This window comes from Diadema setosum, chromosome 9 (genome assembly GCF_964275005.1).
Source record: "Diadema setosum chromosome 9, eeDiaSeto1, whole genome shotgun sequence".
In the NCBI taxonomy this organism is placed as follows: Eukaryota; Metazoa; Echinodermata; class Echinoidea; order Diadematoida; family Diadematidae; genus Diadema; species Diadema setosum.
Window position 1 is genome coordinate 36,312,084 of NC_092693.1, and position 22,689 is coordinate 36,334,772.

Sequence of the window (22,689 nt, forward strand, 5' to 3'; positions counted from 1 at the left end):
TTCAGATGAACTAAAGAGCTGGTTTTTAAGTTTTTAAAGAAATATCTGTCTGGAAAGTCTTTATTCAAGTGCAGGATCAAAAGATATACAATATTTCATTAGATGAACTAAATTTCATACATTGATAGAGGCATATTTCATATGCAGCGTACGGTATGGCATAATTTTCTGTCCATGCTATGACATCAAAATAGACTTTATATTCCTTTCAAAATATACATGATATGAATTGCACAATTCATATAATGACTGATTTAACAGTTCTGAGGTATGACAACAAATGAATTATTTTTTTTTTTTGTCCAAGAATGGATGGCAGGGGTGCAAAATTTAGGTACAGCAAACTTTTGTTATAAAGAACACTGACATAACAGGCTCTTTGTTATGAAGAAGTATAATTCATCTTACCCCTAAGTCAGTTTCTTTGTTTATCACTTTTGAAAACATGATATGACGGAATCTCAACTTGTGTACATTCAAGTGATTTTACTGCATGGTCCCAAGAAATGTTATGTGTTGCAATGGCACTGAATGAGAGGATATTGCCATCCTGTGTAAGTTTGTGATCCTTAAAGAGATGGTACGGTTTTGGTTGAGACCTAATTTCAGGTTTCCAACATTTTTTGTGAGATAATGAGAAACCTCTTATTAAATATGAAAGAGCATGTAATTCTATGAGGAATTCAACGTTTATTTGATGAAAATTGGTTTTGAAATGGCTGAAATATCCAAAAAAGAGCGATTCTAATAAAGTGTGGTACCCACACTTTATTACGATTGCTTTGTTTTACTTTGTTTTTGGATGTTTCAGTCATTCCAAACCCGATTTTCATCAAATAAACTTTGAATTCCTCTTAAAATGGTATGCTCTGTACTAAATCATAAGTGTTTTCTTGGTATCTCGCAAAAAGTTTAAAGCCCAATTCTCATCTCCACCAATACTGTACCACCCCTTTAAGCTACCAAACATTGGGTTTTTTTCAGTAGCTTATCTTTAAGAGTAAAAATGCATACAAACATGTCTTACAAATACATTGTTGTAGTAATGGTTTGCCAGTGGTCCACAACAGAGAGATAGAGTGTGTGTGTGTGTGTGTGTGTGTGTATATTCTAGAATATATATAAACTGCGGCGGATCCAGGAATTCCATGAAGGGAAGGCGCCTTTACAAAATGAAAGGGGTTGCAAGTGCCCCTCCCCCCCCCCCCCCCATTTTCTTTTTTAAAATTTCTTTTGTTTTAAGAAAAAATAAAGAGGGGTCGCGCGCCCAGTGCGCCCCCCTCTGGATCCGCCACTGTATAAAACACAGCTGCAGTGCATGACCTGGAAGTGTATGTAAAAGATACCAGGTCAAATACAGAAATCTGCAGATAATCTCCTGTTAATGGAAGTAAAAGAAAAGCTTCATTGGCTTTTGTTGTGCCAAGTTTTCATCAGCTACCTGGATGAAATCCTCACACATGGCTGCAGCTGGAGTCCATGTGACTGAGAGGGCTCTCTACGCCTTCCCAAGAGCCTGCTCCAGATCCATGATAAGATCGTCCGCATTCTCGATGCCAACACTGGAAATGAAATGGCACATATGGTAATCTCAAAGAAAAAGGCAGCAAACTCTATGCTCAAGACGTTGAAAAACCACATTTATCATTTATAAGGTATTAATTCACAGAAATCTGGTCTTTAAGGAATGTCACAAATACTTGGCACTCGGGTAGACTGCCCTTTTTCATTTTCTTTGAAAGGGAAGTTCTTAATGGTACATATATGTTTCATATTTTCCTTGTTGATATAAACAAAATACATTTCTACTCAAATTTTCAGTTCCTTGCCTTTCATCATTGCTCTGATAGGGAGAGACATCAAGTAATTTCAAGTTAGAATAGTGAGCTATAGATCTGCGACGCAAGTGCTAAGATGATGCTAATGAGGCAAAACATGGTGTTCTGCACATACCTGAGTCGTATGAGTCCATCCGATATGCCTCCCGCCAATCTCTCCTCTTTTGTCATGAGGTATGGTCCGTGGGTCATGGTTGCTGGATGCTCCACCAGACTCTCTGTGCTTCCCAGGGACACTGCCAGCAGGATGATCTTTACACTCTGTCAAGTGGATGATAATAAGTCAAGGTTAATAGCAGGATACACAGTCTTTTCTCTAGGCCTTATCTGGTCACTTCACTTCCTCCGAGCCAGGTATGGTAAACCCACGCTTCTTCACTGGTGGGCCTGGATGTAGACCAAAAATTGAGTAAAAATAGATTCATATTTGATCTAACTGGCCCTTGAAAAATTTTGTAGGAGCCAAAGTGGGCTTCTCTGGTTCAAAACAATTGAGAAGCTTGATGCTAGACAACATGTTCCATTTCCTGCTGATTTCTCCCAAAATGCACAAATTCACGATGCTGACCCCGAAATGGTTGATGTAAGCAAAATAATTGGCGCTTAGTCTTATAAATGTAGTTGTTACACCAACTTCACCAAGTTTTGACACTTTCACATCACATTAGTGGGAGTGATTTTGTGTACAATCTTTGATGAAACAAAATCTCCTTCATATGATGGCAGGATCAGAATAGGACGGAGGAGAGGAAGTGGATTCTAAACTTCTGGAAAAAGCTGCCCTATGACCCCACTGCTCACAAAGAGTGGAATGGAAACCCCATCAGGTGGTCAGTGAGACAACACTGGATAAGGCTGTGAAATAATTGACTCTTTGCGGTGCACTAACGATAGCCAGCTTGGTAGCTGGTAATGGCTGGATGATGTGTATCTCATTGTATCATAGCAGATCATGATAAACTCAGAGCTGCTAACTCGTGTGTTTTTATGACATTTTATGTTCATCAAAAGTAACAAAACATATTTTTTGTGAACAAAAAAATGTAGATGCAATTTTTTCATTTGGGTGTGCATGCTTTGTAATATCTTATAATCTAGGTGGAGAATGCATCTATGGTCTTTACTGTCATGCTAAACGCCTGATGCGGCGAAACTATGAACAGTGGATGTGCGTGAAGCATCCACCGCATATACACATATCAATTTGTCTTGATTTGGTCGTTGTTCTCTTATTATCGATCATAAATCAGCAGTTTTTCGTGCGAAAAATTGCCGTTGATTCATTGTCATGGATATAGGTGGTGGATGCTTTCTCTGTTCATAGTCTTGCCGCATCAGGATGTATCGCTTTGTAAAGACAATAGTCTCTCCGCATCAGATGTTTAGTATAACAGCAAGGACAATACATTGTAGCTGCATCCTCCACCAAGGTTATAGGCTAGCTTCGTATGGGCACTCTTCTCCCCATCCTTCCCCGTATCTTTCAATGTACGAATGACCCTTGCCTTCACCGAGTGTTTTTCGATGGAAGAGACTGGGTCGTACCTCAACAAATGTCTTGGCTGCATCCAGCCCATCTGCCATCTCAAAGACCACCATACCACTGAACTGCTTCATCTGTTTCTTGGCCACCTCGTGGTTGGGATGTGATTGCAGACCGGGATAGTATACACGAGATACCTATCACAGAGTTTGAAAAGAAACTGGTGGCATTTAATAAAGCTGGCCGTGTCGAGTTGCAGTGTGACCCAGTTATAAGTCCTGCTTGAGAGGTGTAGAGAACTACAGTCAACCCCACATAAGTCAATCTTGACAGAACTGAGGTAAACACATCAACTTAAAAAATACAGTGCACTCCTGTTGTAACGAACACAATTGTAATGAAATTGCTGTTACAATAAAATCAAAATTCATGTTCAAAAATTTATCATCTATATGTCTTTATACTACACTGTTCAACTATAACAAAATTCTATCATAACAAAAGTAAACCACCGCGCCTGGGGACTTAATTGAAGACATCAAATTCTTATCCCCTATCTTTATTCTTTAATTTTGTGCCCGTCATCTACATGTGGAATATTTGACATTTTGCTAGGATTTGGCACATTCCACAGCAACCATTAGATCTTTTTGATTGCACTGTTCCTCAAGGTTGGGCATTATTGAAAGGAGGTGGTGGCTTAATTCACATCTGATATCATCATCATCTTCAGTGAACCTTTGGATGTGCTTCCAGATACTGGGCCACCCTCAGGGCATTGTTGCTGTGTTTCTCCATCCTGAGGGGAAGCGTCCTGATCCCACGCAGCAAGAGGGAAGCCGTGTATGGCGACTGGAAGGCAAGGAAACATTAGGAAGGAAAGCAAAGAGCTTTGATCGTATCGGGAAATTGGTTCAATGGCCACTAGTACCATCAAAAGGCTGTCTGGATGTATGTGAAAGTAGCATTTGCAGTTATTCCAAATATTACTATTTGGGGTCATATGTCAATATCCACATCAGATTTCATACTGTATATATGCAAAAGAAATTCTTTTTTGCATCGTCTTGTAATGATGCCAATGACATATGAGAACAACATAAATGACAAATATGTTCTCTTGTGTATCAATATCAGAATGAATTTGTGTTGTTCTGCAAAGACTTGTCTGATAATTGTCAAAACCTTTTTTTTCACATACTAGCTTAAATTGATGAACCTTCAGTTTTGCTTTACATATGACTAAATGGACTGTTCTACCCTCTGCTTAAACAGTGCCATAGGAAGAGCAACAATCTTGAAACATGAGTATAAAAAAAAAGATTTATAATTCACTTTGCCTTAGAGAACAGACTAAAAGTTTCATTACAGCAATTAGATTCAGATTATTATTTTTTTTTCCCTTCTGATTTACAGAGAACACAGTGACATTTTACTACAACTAGAATCACTGCATTCACCACAATGTTGCCAATTTGCCTCTCATTTGCACACAAAGAAAGATAGTCAAATAGAATTAAATCATGTTCTGATGACAATGTGGATAAATTGGCGTCTGATGTGTCCACAAATGCGAACAGGGATATATAGAAACAAAGTGCTGTCCTCATAATATTGCCAATTTGCTGTCCTTACCATAATGTTGCCAATTTGCTTCTGATGCTCTGAGAGGTAGAAGAAGAGCTCAGGATCAGACGTCGACATGGACCCTCCCATCAAGTCACTGTGGCCTCCCATGTATTTGGTGCTGGTAAGTGCAGAGGTGCAGAACAGTGAAATGCAGTCAGTTTCTATCACATTCAGTTTCTTTCATGTTCCATTCAGATCATTGCTAGCCTCAGGTCAAGAGATCAGAAAGGCCATGAAAGCTATCAACTATGAGTAGTTACGTTCAGCCAGTATTTGTTCATAGTGGGGGGAGGGAGGAGTGATGTGATCTCTGACAACACTGACCCGCACTCACCAGCTCTGGAAGACAATGTCCACACCGGCGGCCAGCGTGTTCTGGAGGTAGGGTGAGGCAAAGGTGGAGTCACACATGCTGATGGCACCGGGCACTGACTTGGCAACCTTGGCGAATTCCTCAAGGTCTAGGACAGTGAGGATAGGGTTGGTTGGAGTCTCGCCGTAGAAGAGCTGAGGATATGAAGTCACGAGGATCATGTATATCTCGGGCCAACAGTCAGAAAGGTGTAAATCACTTGGTTGACTTTACAACATTAAATCCTGGGATATATATATGCCAACCTTGTAAACATCATTGCAGTATTTTGGGGGTTGAAAGGGTATTACAATATTTTGGTGGAAAACAGTATTTTTACTTTTCCTGTAATAGATATGGGTAGTAAAACAATTTGGGAAAACAGTATTTTCCATGAAACTTGCTGTATTTTGCCCCCCCCAAAAAGAAAGAAAGGATAAAAGTAACAATTGGCATCTTTGCAAATCCTTTTGATTGTAAATCAACAGTCATATATGCATTTCAATCTTTGCCATAACTGCATACATAATAATTGGCAGGAAAGACAATCATCTAAAAAGTTGAAATAAATATCAAAATTATATGCCGTTACCATGGCAACGCAGCTTCCGACACGTCCCAAAAATATGTCTTCCACATCTTCCCACCAAGATCAAGGTGTGTGCCACATTTCATAAGCTTTGGTCAAAAAACTGAGGAAGTAGTTAAATAAATTGGCAGGAAAGACAATCATCTAAAAAGTTGAAATAAATATCAAAATTATATGCCGTTACCATGGCAACGCAGCTTCCGACACGTCCCAAAAATATGTCTTCCACATCTTCCCACCAAGATCAAGGTGTGTGCCACATTTCATAAGCTTTGGTCAAAAAACTGAGGAAGTAGTTAAATCCGCAAGATCTTTCCTTGATCTTCTGCCATTAATATGCCGTTACCATGGCAACGTACTTTCGGGTACTGTCAAAAAATGCGTCTTGCACATCTACAACCAAAGGTACACATCTGTACCAAGTTTCATGGAAATTGGGCAAAAACTGAGGAAGTAGTTTGCAACACAAAATTTTTCATCATTTTGGCTCATAATATGTGAGCTGTTACCATGGCAACATACTTTTTGTCACTGTCAAGAAATGTGTCATGCTGACCTATATCCTAAGACAAACATTCAATATGAATTCCATGAGAATTGGAAGAACACTGATGAAGCAGTTTTGCCATGAAGCATTTTGCCCTATATTTTACCAATAACATGCCATTACCATGGCAACGCACTTTTTGCCACTGCGGAAATATGTGTCTTGCACATTAACATATTCAGATGAACATCTGTACCTAATTTCATAAAAATTGATCAAAAACTGTGGGAGGAGTTCGCGACACAAGATTTGTACCCATTTTTGCCCATAATACGCCGTTACCATGGCAACGTACTTTTGGGTACTGTCAAAAAATACGTCTTGCACATCTACAACCCAAGGCACACATCTGTGCCAAGTTTTATGGGAATCGGTTGAAAACTGAGGAAGTAGTTCGCGACGCAAGATTTGCAATGGACCGACCGCCCGACAGTCCGCTGATTCCTATATACCCCCTTCAAACTTCGTTTGGCGGGGGTATAATAAGGTTCATCTCTGTCCAACAATTATGATATAAATTGGAAACTGTGTCTTACCTGCTTTGCATAAGGTGACAAATTAGCTCAATGACTAATATAAATTTATATCAAGGATGATATGTTTACATATAGGAAACACTGAGACAAGCACCTACAAACAGCTACAGATTTAAAAAACTGCTGTTTGGTTTTATTGTGTATAACACCAAAGAAGCAATATTTCCCTTATGTATCATATGATCTGTACCTTTAACCCTTGCAGATGGCAGTGTCTCAGATTAGATAGGTTTATTTTGTTGTAAGCATTGCACGACTATGCCTCTGTTGTGAAGGGTTTAACCAACTTTGAAGTGGTCCAAGACATTCTTAACCCATTGAGGACGGGCTGATTTTGCTACAACACCCATTTCCCATAGACACTTGCCCGAGTATACTCGGGACTCATCCTCAACGGGGTTAAGTAGTTTAACAATCTGGGAACATCCTGAGCAAAACAAGGTTGACGTCCTGTATTCGTGTAATCTGTTGCACACCTTGGTGTTCGGTTTGATGGCCTTCCTGTATGCCTCCACGTCCCCAGCTGGTACAAAGGTCACCTCAACCCCATAGTTCGGGATCATGTGCTTCATGAAAGTATAGACTCCTGCATAGACAGGATCGGGGGCTATCTGGAAGAGTGGAAACAAAGATGAAGGGGAGAAGAGACTGATAACTGTGTTTGCCTAAACATTAAATATGTCTTTTTTTATAGATATCATGGATCACATACATGGCTAAAGACACTGTTGCTCTGCTCTTTTATAATTGGTGAAAAACTTTGCTCTTTGTGCTTCAGTATTCAAACTCTTTCCTTTGTCTACTCAAATATGAACAAGTTTATATATTTGCCAACATGAAAATGTGCATTTGTATAATTATGAAAAATAACATCAAATATATAGAACAATCAATGTCAGTATGATATGCAAACATAAGCGAATATATAATTGGCAAATATAACAGTAGGACAACTGCAAATATTTACATTTATATCTTTGCTAATATGTATGAATCACAATCTTTTTATCATATATATCTATATATATATATATATACATATATAATATATATATACATATGAAAATATAAACATACATAAATATGAAAATAGAACAGAACTCAAGTTCATGCTGTCATTACCAACAGTTTATTTTGACACATACAAACACACACACACACACACACACACACACATATATATATATATATATATATATATATATATATATATATATATATATATATACATACATACATACATACATATATACATAATGTGTGTTTATGTGTGGATCAAAAATAGCCAGTTGAAGGAGAGCTGCACAACAGAGTGTACATACAGTTTCTAAATACTTTCATTTCTGCAGTGACAATAGGAATGTTGCTTGGGAAGCATGTTTCCATTCACCAATGGGCAATATGCCATAAATTATAAATTATATGGTTTTACCATAATCAATGAAAAGGGTGTGTTCCTACATGATGTTGCATTATGACCTGACTGGATGAGAGAAATATTCAAAACCTAACTTACAAATAGTCACATTTTACATTGAATAGTTGTCATCAAAAAGAACATTACAACAAAATAGTATCAAACAACCATGTTCATAAATCTTGTGTCTGCCGCATGGAATTCTTCATGCAAAGCTATGGGACTAGACCAGGACAGGTTAAAGATTTGTGCAGCTGGGCATGCAATGATTAGGCCTATATGAGAGTAACCAGATTAAACTCATTTTCAATGACAATTAGGACATGATGAGCGAACTGAAACAATTGAGGACTTTTTCTTTTTCATCAAACATTGTCTTTATCTGTACTCGCAAAAGAGACAATTTAGGACGTGCTGTACATGTACAACTGTATTTTCACCAGATTTATCACCTGAAATGTCAAAGGAAACGTGTTGTCAAGGTTCGACGCAGACTTACAACGTGATCACCGGACTTGATGAGAGCCAGGATAGTAGTCGATATGGCGGACATCCCGCTCGGGTAGACCAGGGCTCCAACACCGCCCTCAATCTTGTTGACGGCGTGAGACACGACGTCGCAGGAATGGTTGCACATTCGACCGTAAATGTAGCCATCCTGGTTGAAGAATCACAGAACATAGCTAAAATTTCACTGTTAACAAATTCTCTGATTTGTTTCAAGCATTGTTTGTTTTTTTATTATTTAATGAAAGATTCTCTTCACACCTATAACAAGCATTGATGTATTTGCATACATGGTATTGATACCCCTTGATTATGAAATGCCTTTTTATACAGGGAATAATTTTCCACTCAAATTTGATTAGCAATTTCAGCTGATGAACAATATTTCAAATGGTATCCTGTACACTTCTATGGAAGAAAATTGCTACACAAAAGATAGTTTGTGTAGCAGTGGCATCAAAATGCATAGAAAATTATGATGTGATACCAGGAAACTTATTCCATGTTACACAAGAATTTACCTCACATTATTGTGGAACTCTTCTTTTTTTTGTGTGTTTAGTTCAGGAAGAGTCATTCTTTGTAACCATGAGCTTGTTTATATTTCAGTCATAAAGATAACTGATCATGCACAATATTATATATACTTTCAATAAAAGAAATATGAATTGGAAAGCAAGTTTGATTAAAAAAAAATAATTATAAACAGTAAATGAAACATAAATTACAACTTGGAAACTATCTCTGCTTTCCTCTCTTTAATTTCAACCTTGCTCTTATTGCAGAATGTGATATAATAGGTATTATAAGAATAACTACAAGTAATGTATGCTTTTTAAGGAAGATCACTGCTTATTGGTGAATGGGCTACCCTGAGAAAAAATAAAAAAAAAATAAATAGATAAATAAAATCAAAGTAACAAAAAAGGGTTTTATCTACTTTTATCTTGGTCTATACTTCTACTCATTTTCTTCTTTATTTTCCCTTCACATCCTCTCTTTTCTTCTTCTTTAATTTTGTCCACATCCCTTTTTTCCCCCACATGTACTCGTCTACTTCTATAGCTGGTACTCCAGTTCTTATAGATTAACGTGCCTCCAATATTGCACATATTTTCTGTCCAGCCACACACAATAGTTACCACTGTGTACTGCATGTAGTCATCCACTTTGTCCATCTCGAATGTTGTGGCCACGCTGATGGACGGTACAACAGGGCGGGTGGTCTCCGATCCTCGCAGCTTGGTCTGCGCCGTCACGGCGACCGTCTCCATGGTCACGCCCGGCGGGTAGTCCCTGGTGTCCTCGAGGGTGCGGCTAAGGTCTATATCTCCATCCCGACCCACAGTGAAGGTGGTGCGAACACGCGATTTGGGCTTGATAGCAGCATCGGCCATCTTGTACGTGCTGGTTGCCTATGTTGTTGTCACTAGCTGAGTGGAACTGGTAAACTGATAAATGAAGAAATAATCAAACTTCCTTGTGCACATGGTACACAATGACAAAAATTTTTGAGCAATATCAGATAAATTCTAGGCACAATTGAGGCATTAATGGAGTCAGGAGAAACTACTTTTGTTGTCATTTTTCACAAGTCATGTATGTAGTACTGTGCACCTCTTGTGTATAAATGAGAGGGAAATCTTCCCAGCATTTTACACTTGACAGTTAGTTCCTTACATGAATAGAACCTTTAAATATTTTTTATACTGTGAGTTGTTTGCATCTCCCTATAACATCAAAGCTATAGAAAAGAAATGCTGAAGTGAAAGAAAGCTTGTGAACAGCTCTCTTTACAATCACAGTCGGGTCAAGTCCAGTTGGGCAAATACTTGACCGAAAGATCGGTCTGTATCTGGTCGTCGGGGAAATGTTCCGCGGAGACTGCGTCTGGCTTCACGGATCCCCTCCTTGGCCCGAATTCACGAAGGTGGTACAAATGAAACCATGGTTTAAACCATGGACAAAAACCATGGAATGCCAAGTGTTGCATGCGATATTTCGCTACGAAATCAGTCATTTCGTCGATGAAATGATTATTTTGTAAAGAAATGACAACATTTTGTATCTAAATGAACATTTCGTCCACGAAATGATAATTTCGTTAACGAAACCGTCATTTTGTCGACGAAATGACCAATTTCGTAACGAAATATTCTGTTTGACACTTGGCGCTCCATGGTTTTTGTCCATGGTTTAGACCATGGTTTTGTTTGTACCACCTTCGTGAATTCGGGCCCTTATGTCTACGGAGGAGAGCGATAATGTCAAAAAAAATAAAAGACTCCTCTGGACAGACGGATCCATCTTTCTGTCCAGGCAAATACATAATATCTACATTCAACATCACGACATGGGCCAATGCATTAATACATTATGTGATTCACAACTCAACATCCCACTTAAACTAGACTATAGTCTAGAGCATACATATACATGAACAGATTTCAAACACCTTAATGCCATACTGTAAAACATGCAGGCTATTGCAAGGGAAATCACTGTCTCTTTCTGCAGCAATAGTAACATTGTATTTGTATATATGTGTGTTGATATACATGTATTATGTTTGTAAAGTCTTTGCAATGATGAGTCTGAGCAAAGACTAACCTGCCAGCTGTAGCTGGATGTAACATGATATGCCCCATGTGCAAAGGACACACTGGAAGAACCAGTTGAATAAAGGCACTCACACAGTTTACATCATCTCAACAATGTCTCCTCATTACTAAGAATCCTCCTTTCCAACTAAGGCATATAAATGCCAAGACATGGTGTCAGAGTGGTTCAGCTGTCCAAGTCATGGTGTCAGTCAACTGTTTACATCATTCTGAAGTACAGAAGGGACTAGGACAAGGAATAATCCACGCAAGAAACAGGCCAGACCGTTTCATTTGAAAGAGTGGAGGATGCATGGAGCTATGTGTACATTAGCATGCTGTACAGTAGCCAAGCAGCAGTGTGTTGAGATGCACTAACCCAGCGTGTGTGTGTGTGTGTATGACATACCTGAATGTGCATGACTGTAGGCCCAAAACCACTATTTCGGCACAATTGGACAATCGCAAAACGCGAAAATTAAAGTTTTTAGAATAGGTTTCATTTTTATGCCAATCCATGACACAAATATTCAAGTTTGTAGTTGAAAAATATGAACACACAATCTTGCTTTATTTTTGTGGTGTGATAATTTCTTTCATAGGGCGTAGATTTCATCATGTAACATACGTTACCAATGTCATTCTATTTCAAATGCTTTAAGATTGGTGACTACAGTCTATGATTGAGATAAGTATGCGTCAGATGTGAAGTATACCATCGGCTGCCATGTTTGTAAATGCTGCCTGCAGATGGGAAGGATGGCAAATGACCTGTATGCTATACTGAACACAGCATGTCCTATTGTGTTAAATCTTATTTCATGTAATGTTCATTTGTTTTCTCGATAATTTGATGTCAGACTTTCTTCAGAAAATATTTTCAACATTTTATCAGTCCCAAATTGCCAGCCAATTCTTGAGTATCATCGATGAAACATGTGAATCTATGTGCGCAAAAATATATTCGTCAGATTCCACGTAACGTATGTTTTACGTTAATGTAACGTAAGTTACAAAGATAATACTACTACATGTGCAACTGATTTTGGTACTTTTTCTTTTTGGTTTTGGTATATATTCTTACATTAATTTCTCGTCAACTCCAAGTGAACGTATATTATAACAAGACGTCGCAATATCATGGTGATACAATTCTAAAAAATTACAATTGAAATAGTTGTAAAACTGCCAGACTTTATAACATGTCCGCGTATAAACTCTGGAGTAGAACATTAATCCGTTACTGCTGATATTTTGAAGACAATTGGCTTCATACTTATGAATTTATGGCATTGACATGATAAGAGTTGGGAACATGCTTTCACGTGCCTTCACGGACGAAAATATTGTCATGATGTACGTGTAATATAAAACGAGTGGTGGGTAACGTAGGTTTCACTTCAATTTTATCATAATGAAAGTTATCGTATGCTTGACGTCTTGTAACGTGTTATCTTCATATTGATGTCTTGTGACTTGTTATCTTCAGCTGTCACTTCATGCTGTTGAAAGATATGTTTCGAATCCATAACTTTACAGACTCCATAACTTTGCTGTCGCAACAGTTATTCTATGCAGGAACAGTTTGAAAATAGCAGTTGCAATACAATAGTATTCACAAAATTTTTAACACTTGTATGAAACAAGAAACGGCAGAAACGAGATGGTTACTCTATTAAAGTGCTTCATAATGAACAATAACGCCGTATTGCTTGTATTTGAAATTTCTGAACTCGGTAAACAAGAGATATGGACAGAAGGAACCAAGAAATGTTCTTTGTTAATTAAATAAATGACCACTTTACTAAGTTGACTATGGCAAATGAGGTCGATGAAATAACGTCAAATTACATAGTTGCATTAGCACAATACTAGGTAGGATGAATGAAATTGTCATTAGTGAAATGATGTACTCGATTGTCCTTGTTATGTATGCATAAGACAGTATAATCCACAACGATAACAAGAATAACAAGTCTTGCATTAATAATTCTTGCCGTATATCTGGAAATTGTCTCCTGCATGGAAAAATTTTTTTAAATCTTTCAAAAGAAAAGTGAAAGGACAAGTTGCTATACATGCACAACAACGGTACTGATAATGATTACAGGCAGGCCCGTTAAGTAGGATTTTCATGGGGTGGGGGATGGGGTCAGAGTTAGAAAAAGTCGACTACTTCCAGTTTTAATCACCTGAAAGGGAGAAAAATAAAAGCTCCCGTGCCATTTTTTTTTTCTTTTGTTTCATTTCTTTTACCGGGTTTCATCGACTGACAAGCAAGAAAAAAAAAAAGAAAGAAAAGAAAATTGAAGAAATATAAAGAAAGACTTCAGCTTGATTCTATGCTGCCAGTACAAGCCAAATTTCATGTTTTTTTTATTTGTTTATTTCAAACTGGGGAGGAGGATTCTGCGATTCATTTTTTCTTTTTATTTCCTTTTGTTTATATTTTGACTGCTGGCAAAGGGGCGGGGGACCTCGAACCCCCTCCCCTATAGTTACCCTGGTAGGGTAAATAAAAAAAAAAAAAAAAAAAAACGATGCGTGACTTTGCTTCTTCCTTTTTTTTTGTCAACTACGCGACGGGTACATGTTTTTTTTTTTTCTTGAATCTTTGCTTAGAGATATGATTTTTCGCCAATCTGATTGCAGCTTATACGTTCCCTATATATGGGTTTTAATCTCAGCACTGCTCTTCCCCATTGCAACTGCATTAACTTCAACGAGAAGGAAGAACAAAAAAATGTTGATGTCTTAAACATATATCTTACTGAAACATACATCACTATAATTATTATTAGCATTATTATTATCATGTAAGCCTGATCTATGATGGTATACTCAGTAATACTTAAAATTACATTTCTTTAATGCACATGTATTTTTGTTACCTTTTCTTCATTCAAAGTGTGTTTTTCTTCACTTTGAGATCATCAACGATATAACGACACAAATTTGAGTTAATTTTCTCCGTTAAAAACAGTCAGGTAGTAGTAAGTCACCATATTGATTTATGATAACCGAAGATAAATATAATTGAAAAGACTTATTTCCCTATGGAATTCCTTCAACTATAGTTCTAGAACAATTAAATGTTATTTTCATCCACGCACATTCTCTAAAATATTCTTTTTCAATGACATGAATTGATGAAACTTACGTTACCAAAACTAGAAACTTACGTTACTATATTAATGCAGGGACCTGATCCAATAGTTTTGAAGTAGAGATCTGCGTAATCCCTAAGTTTATTAGCTATTCATTGAATTTTCTTAAAACAATGTTAAATTCATTGTTTATACCTGGAATGTGACATCATTAAAGCCAAGTTGAACATCAACGCCCACCAAACGATTTTGTTCAAAGATACTATGATTATGTCCCCTTTTACTGCATCCTCCTAACAAACAAGAACATACAGCTGTAAATGAATTTGATATGTTTTGAGGGAGAAACTCATCAACATCATAACTGCAACAATTAAATTGTCTCAAATTAAATGGGCTTTTCTGTGGATTGTCTGTTATCAACATGACAACATCTTGAAACTTACGTTACCAAAATTTGAAACATACGTTACGTAATAAATTGAGTGATCTATTTCAAAAGAATAAACCTGTACAGCAAAGCAATAACTGGATTTTTACGGTGTAATCTACTGACTTAATAAAGACACAATAAACAGAAGTAAAGCATGATTCTATGAAAAACAACAACACATTTCCAACAATCAAATACTTACTCAGTTTTTCAACACATCATGTAAAGGTATTTTGCGCGCTGCCAATGCTCAAGATGCCATTGAAAGAAGTTGCTGAGCTATCCCATGACCTCAAATCGACGGCACAGATTCGAGAAATGTACATTTAGGTGGTAATTAATGGTGTAATTAAGCTTTCTGTCATTTGGTGGTAACGTAAGTTACATCACGTATGTTACACTTGTGGATTAAATCGTATAAGTTAGCAACATAATAATGAATCTTTTGCCACCCATGGGTATGAGGACAATCTACTCCATTAGTCTCAACTCTAGAACAATCATTCAGAGCCATGCACCTTCATACTTTTTACAAAGATGGTAACGTATGTTACTTCTCTTAAATCTACCTTTTTAAAGTCTATATTTGCGAGATTAGCAGTCGCATGTCTTTTGAAGCTGAGTGATGAAATATCTTTTAACATAAACTTACACCCCTTTTGGTCAGAAAAACAATACAATTGTGTAGTACTCACTGTAATAGCATAACCAAGTTGGCAGTACAAAGATGGTAACGTATGTTTCAGCGGATCTGGCGACACATTTCCATCAGTTATTTTGTTGATAAAGAATGGTTAGTTTAAAAAGTTGTGTTAGGTTTTCATAGAACCTTAAGCCACTTTTCTGAAACCGTGAGTAAGCTTCCTCTTTATGCTCATATTTTCCCACAAAGTTAAGAAAACATTAAAAATCATCGTTGGCGACATGCACTTTTGAGCCTGTTGGCCGAACTTAACCCTCCACCAATGGCTTAGTGGTATAATTTCGCCCTCGAAATGATTTCAGTTTTTGTTTATATGTCCCTTGGCATCACATAAAATCACAGGGGCATTTTGAAAGAGCTTTTTGTCTCTCCTAGGTGAGTAGGAACATAAGCGACACGATTTTTGACCAATTGCGCCGAAATAGTGGTTTTGGGCCTGTATTGTGTGTCCAATGACCTGCATCAGCACTGTGGTAGCTCGGAACAGAAAGTTCTAGAGGTCAACTGACCAGACTGCACAGTGCATGAGGTATTGGGAACACTACAGCCAGTGACGTGGCCTTAGCCTAGATTAGCCACATATATGATGCAACATACTAACCTCGTGAAAGTGTTGGATGATTGAGCATAAGTTAACTTGTTGAAAAGATACAGTTTTCTGCTAATTGTTAACACTGTTCATGTGAGTGGATGCTCAGAGTGTGAACATGGCAAACTTAACCCAACCAGCACCACTAGATTTGAGGGGTAATTTGTCTGAGAATTGGAAGAGATTCAAGCAAAGATTCACTCTGTATAATGTTGCTTCTGGAATGTCAAGGAAAGATGATAAAGCACAAACATCAATGTTGTTGCATGTGATAGGTGATGCTGCCCTTGATATATACAACACATTCACATTTGCTGAGGGTGATGAGATGAAGTTGGAGAAAGTGCTTGAACAGTTTGAGAAATATTGCACTCCCAAGAAGAATGTCACGTATGAGAGGCATAAATTCTTTACCAGATCTCAGGGTGTGAGTGAGAACATTGATCAGTATGTCACAGAATTGAGAAATCGTGCACAATCGTGTGAATTCGGAGAGTTGACTGATGGTCTGATCAGAGATCAGATAATTTGTGGAATCACAGATGGTGGTTTGCGTGAGCGTTTGCTCAGAGAGGATGATTTGACACTTCAAAAGGCATTGCAAATTTGTCGTGCTGCTGAAATTACCAGAGCTCAGGCACAAGAGCTTGGTTCAAAGGCAGATGTGTCAGTCCCTGTTGATGCTTTGAACAAAAAGAAAAAGGCAGTCAATCCCGGTAAAAGATCAGAACCTCCAAGGTGGAAGCAAAAAAGTCAAAGTCAAAGTCAAGGTCAGAATTCCCAGGCTTGTGGCAGGTGTGGCAATCGACATGCCATGAATTCATGCCCTGCACAAGGAAAGGTGTGTAAAAAATGTAGAAAAATGAATCACTTCGCAAAGTGTTGCAAAAGTCGTGTTCAGGTAAATGAACTACAGAGTAATTCCAAGGATGAGAGTTTTCTTGTTGATGTCGTCAAGTCACAGGAGTCATGTGACGAATGGAAAGTGAATCTCATGGTGAATGAACGTCAAGTGCTGTTCAAATTAGATACAGGCGCGCAAACGAATCTACTACCAGAGAGTGTGTATCAGACGTTGAAACCAAAACCAAAGTTGTCATCGGTGAATGTCAAGTTGACAGGGTACAGTGGAGTTGAAATTCCAGTGAAAGGTCGTTGCTTTGTACAGGTGAAGCACAAGAATTTGACAGAGAATATGTCGTTTCTAGTGACTCCCGGAAATCGTCAACCACTACTAGGTTTGCAAGCATGTGACAAGTTGAAACTGGTGAAACGTGTGTTGAATGTCGCACAAAACACACATGATGAAAAAATGTCGGTCGAAGATTATGACGACGTGTTCGAAGGTCTAGGATGTGTGCCCGGTAAGCACCACATCACAGTGACAGAAAATGCGAGACCTGTCCAACACGCATGCCGAAAAGTACCGTTTCCGATGAGAGAAAAACTCAAAGAAGAGTTAGACAAAATGGAACGCATGGACGTCATTGAGCCCGTAGATACGCCCACTGAATGGGTGTCGTCTCTCGTGATCGTACAGAAAAAGACCGGCCAACTTCGAGTTTGCTTAGATCCGCGAGATCTAAACCGCGCTGTAAAGCGAGAGCATTTTCAGCTACCGTCGAGAGCTGAAATAACCGCGCAGTTTGCCGGAGCGAAGTACTTCAGTAAACTAGATGCATCCAGTGGATTCTGGCAGATTCAGCTGGATGATGAAAGCTCAAGGTTGTGTACCTTCATCACGCCTTTCGGAAGGTACCGATTCCTGAGACTTCCGTTCGGAATATGCAGTGCTCCAGAGGTGTATCACAAGATAGTGCACCAGCTCTTCGCACATATTCCAGGAGTGAACACAATGATGGACGATATCATTGTATGGGGAGCTACAAAGGAAGAGCATGACCTCAGGCTGAAAGAAGTTCTAGAGACAGCGAGAAAGAACAACTTGAAACTCAACCGAGAAAAATGTGAGTTCCGTGTCAACAAGCTGACATTCATCGGAGATGTCATCAGTGATCAAGGAGTTCAGCCTGACCCCAAGAAAGTGGCAGCCATACAGAACATGGAAAGACCACAGTGCAAGCAGGATGTCCAGAGATTCCTCGGCATGATCAACTACCAAGGAAAGTTCATCGCTGACTTGTCAACCAAATCAGAGCCCCTCAGGAGCCTTTTAGAGAAAAGGAATGAGTGGGTGTGGACCGATGCACAGGAACATGCATGGCAAGAGCTGAAAAAAGCTTTGACAACAGAGCCAGTGCTGCATTTCTACGACTGTGCAAAACCAACCAAGCTGTCAGCTGATGCATCAAAGAATGGACTCGGAGCAGTGTTGCTTCAGAAGCATGACCAAGATTGGGTCCCCATAGCATATGCATCTAGAGCCATGACTGATGCAGAGACAAGATACGCGCAGATCGAGAAAGAACTGCTAGCTATCACGTACTCATGTGAAAGATTTCACCAGTACATATATGGACGACAGGTTGAGGTAGAGACGGATCACAAGCCGCTAATACCCCTGTTCGTCAAGCCCCTGTGTGACTGTCCCCTTCGCATCCAGCGACTCCTCATCAGAGTTCAAAGGTATGACTTGAAAGTGTCATACACACCAGGGAAGTACATGTACACAGCGGATACCCTCTCCAGAGCAGTCGACCCAGAGTCAAAACCAGATGTCATGAGAGAGGAAGACATCAAAGTCTATGTAGATGCTGTCGTGATGAACATGCCAGTCACGTCAAACAAACGAAGCCAGTTTGTAGATGAGACAAAGAAAGACACAGCACTACAAGAACTCTTAGCTGTCATCAGAGATGGATGGCCAGAGAGAAAACAACAGTGTCCAGTCTCAGTCAGAGAATACTGGAACATCAGAAGTGAACTGTCAGAGGCACAAGGCATCATCTTCAAAGGAAGTAAGATTGTTGTACCAGCTACAATGAGACGTGAGATGCTGCAAAAGATCCACGAAGGGCACTTGGGAATTGAAAAGTGCAAGAGACGTGCAAGAGATGTCCTGTACTGGCCCCGGATCAACCACGATGTAGCAGAAATGGTGCAAAATTGCAATGCTTGCCTCATGTACCAGCCAAGACAGCAGAAAGAGAGCCTTCAACCTCACATGGTACCCGATAGACCATGGCAAAAGGTGGCCGCAGATCTGCTTACGCTGGACAACAAGGAGTACCTGGTGATTGTGGATTATTTTTCACAGTACATAGAACTGTGTTCACTGTCGACCACAACAAGTAGAGCAGTGATCAACAGTATGAAAGCTGTATTCGCCCGCCATGGAACTCCGTGTGAACTCATCACAGACAATGGACCACAGTTCTCAAGTCGTGAGTTCCAACAATTCACAGCAGAATGGGACTTTCGCCATACGACCACAAGTCCATATCACCCGCAGTCGAACGGACAAGCAGAGAATGCCGTCAAGATTGTCAAAAACCTGATGCGGAAGTCCAAGCACGGCGGACAAGACGTCCTTCGAGCTCTACAGGTCTACAGGAGCTCACCACTAGAATGTGGAAAATCGCCAGCAGAACTGCTCTTCAACAGGCGAATCAGAACAAATCTGCCTATGGCCGAAAAACTACTTGACCCCCAGCACATCAATGCTCGCTCGGTGAAGGAAAGGAAAGAAAGGCAGAAACAGAAGCAAAAGGAGCATTTCGACAAACATGCTCGTGACCTACCCCACCTGAAAGTAGGAGATCATGTCAAACTCCAAGACATGAATACCGGCAGATGGTCACAAGGTGGTGTCATCAAGAAAACACTACCACATCGGTCGTACCTGGTCCAGACAGAGACTGGCGAGATTCGTCGCAGAAATAGACGTCATCTTCGACCTGATCCTAGACGAGGCCAAGACGAGCGACAACCAGCGCAGAGGTACGATGACGACGACGACGTCAACGCCCCGATGGTAGACGAGACTACACGAAACGCGACGTCTGTGAAATCTACCCGAAGTGGACGCATCGTGAAGCCTCCCATCCGCTTAGATTTGTAAATAGTGAAACTAGAGATGAAGAACTTTTCGCGAATTATTAAGACCGCTCGAGAAGAACTTTTTGCGAATTTGTTAGAGTTAATAGTTGAAACATGATGGACTCTAATGATAATGTAAAGACAGGATTTAGTTAACATACGCGAATGATTAAATACGCGCACTAAGAAGCAGTGAAACCCGGTTGTTGCATATGAACTCTAATCATTGAACTCAAAGAACTCAGTTTTGAAACTACAGCAAAGATTTTTGAATGTTTGAAACGCACATGCATGAAAGTCAAAAGAGTTAGAGTAAACTCTGAGAAGTTGTCATGAATGTGTATGTAAATAGTCGATAACAATGTTATCTCCTTTTAAAGAAAGGGAGATGTGTTGATATACATGTATTATGTTTGTAAAGTCTTTGCAATGATGAGTCTGAGCAAAGACTAACCTGCCAGCTGTAGCTGGATGTAACATGATATGCCCCATGTGCAAAGGACACACTGGAAGAACCAGTTGAATAAAGGCACTCACACAGTTTACATCATCTCAACAATGTCTCCTCATTACTAAGAATCCTCCTTTCCAACTAAGGCATATAAATGCCAAGACAATATGAAAGTGCATGAACGCTGTAGTTACATTGCAATGCAACAGAAAAATGCAGAGATGCCTAGAAGAGAATCATGTATACCGGTACCAAGACCACGAGAAATTTATTGTTACCTATATTAAATGCTCACTTACCGAAAACTGGGTGTCACTTTACTGGTAGTTCTGCTCTGTCTCATGTGAATGCGGAGTTACCATCAAGATCGAGCTGCCTTTGTATTCAACTCTTAGGTCTCCAACTACCGTTTTATTAGTGTGCACGTGTAAATGAACTACCAGTTGCTAGACAAACTGTGATAATAGTGCAGTTCAAATGTGAAATGCCAGTGGCAGTGCTGAGGTCATCAATTGTTGCGCCAAGTTCTGCAATATCGAGAGAATTCTGTATGAATTTATGCGTCATACCCTGTAAATTGTAGATGGACCTTGAACTTCTTAGAGCGAAGATTGTTTACAAACTAGCTACTGCCCTGGATCCACTCTGCTGGAACGATCATGTTGCAAGCCAGAGTTTAGGGACCGGAAGACGGTGGGCTCGATTGTCTGGTCCCCACCCCCGTTGTGTGAGCAGCAGGTGAATATGAGGCATTATCAACGCACCCAGAAACATTTCTTCCCCACACGGTCACCGCTTACAACTTACTAAAATAAAATACTAGTAAGAAGTGTGCGATGATCGTTAGACATATTGTTACTAGTAATGGACAGGTTTCTACTAATCTAAAACAAACAAAAAATAAAACGAAACAAAAAAAAAAACGATAACGGGGCGGGGGAGGCGGGAAAGGGGGAACAGCTATAGGGGCCGCGGAACGGGGGGGGGGGGGGGCTGAGGGCTGTGCCCCCCCCCCCCTTATACACACACACACACACACACACCCACTCCCACTCCCACACACACACACATACACACACACACACGACACACACTTTCGGCTCGTCAAAAAAGGGGGTGAAATCATTTTTTTTAAAATGGAGAAAAAAAATCACAACACCCATGAATTTCATTTTCCAAAGATTTTTCCCATCTCGGGGCGGGGGAGGGGGGGGGGGGGTATCATGACTTTGACCATGACTTTGACCCCTCCCCCCCCCCCCCCCCCCCACGGTCCCGCAGCCCCTCCACACTGAAAAACGTTCCGCGGCCTCTGGGGAGGGGGAGTGAAATCGAGAAATACGATGAAACAAAATCCACTTCCACTAGCTGTGAAAGGAGGAGGAAGGGAAGGCGGACTGGAGGATACTGAACGGGGAAATCAGTGTGGGGAAACTGACAGGGAACACAGCCAACCAATCGGCCGCGAGCACACCCCCCCCCCCCACACACACACACACACACACTGCACACACAGGCTAAAATATCCAAGATCCTATATAATTTTCATTATGCTTGTTACAATCCATTCATTTTACGATAACACATATTCCTTTCCCCAGGGAGAGGAGGCCATACCCTGACGATGATAGCGACACTTTTTATTTGACTCACCTTATTGAAGTTATTTTTATGTATAGGCCTCCACCCGCAACTGGGATTACACCCTCGTTTCATACGAGAAATTTACCTGTACTGCAGTGTATCGTGTTAGATCAATGTCCATCATGTGTATTTTCAACATTTTGTTCTTTTCTTTTCTAGTATGTTGTGTTTTATAACGAAGTGTAAGCCTACAGAGACATTAGCCATGTTTTATATTTTCTTGACTGTTCAATGCTCCTCTTATTTCCTTGCCTCTAACTACTCT

The 22,689-nt window shown here is 39.6% G+C and overlaps 1 protein-coding gene across 1 annotated transcript; it reads right to left on the reverse strand.

Annotated features, from left to right (window-relative positions):
- Nucleotides 1-1,458: 1,458 nt before the first annotated feature.
- On the reverse strand, nucleotides 1,459-21,114 carry LOC140233094 (L-methionine gamma-lyase-like). The gene is made up of 10 exons (XM_072313207.1): nucleotides 21,080-21,114; nucleotides 10,041-10,349; nucleotides 8,891-9,049; nucleotides 7,451-7,585; nucleotides 5,285-5,457; nucleotides 4,957-5,068; nucleotides 4,060-4,173; nucleotides 3,384-3,518; nucleotides 1,954-2,099; nucleotides 1,459-1,562 (listed from the first exon to the last, which is right to left on the reverse strand). The coding sequence occupies exons 2-10, from the start codon at nucleotides 10,293-10,295 to the stop codon at nucleotides 1,499-1,501; spliced, it is 1,293 nt and encodes a 430-aa protein (XP_072169308.1). The 5' UTR covers nucleotides 10,296-10,349; nucleotides 21,080-21,114; the 3' UTR covers nucleotides 1,459-1,498.
- Between the last annotated feature and the right edge of the window lie 1,575 nt (nucleotides 21,115-22,689).

Excerpts from the sequence above, each read along its gene's own strand:
- LOC140233094 (XM_072313207.1), bottom strand. The coding sequence starts at position 10,295 with ATGGCCGATGCTGCTATCAAGCCCAAATCGCGTGTTCGCACCACCTTC. Across the intron at positions 7,586-8,890 it reads TCAAGTCCGGTGATCACGTT|ATAGCCCCCGATCCTGTCTA; the intron begins GTAAGTCTGCGT and ends CCACTCTTCCAG. Across the intron at positions 5,458-7,450 it reads CCATCAAACCGAACACCAAG|CTCTTCTACGGCGAGACTCC; the intron begins GTGTGCAACAGA and ends TCATATCCTCAG.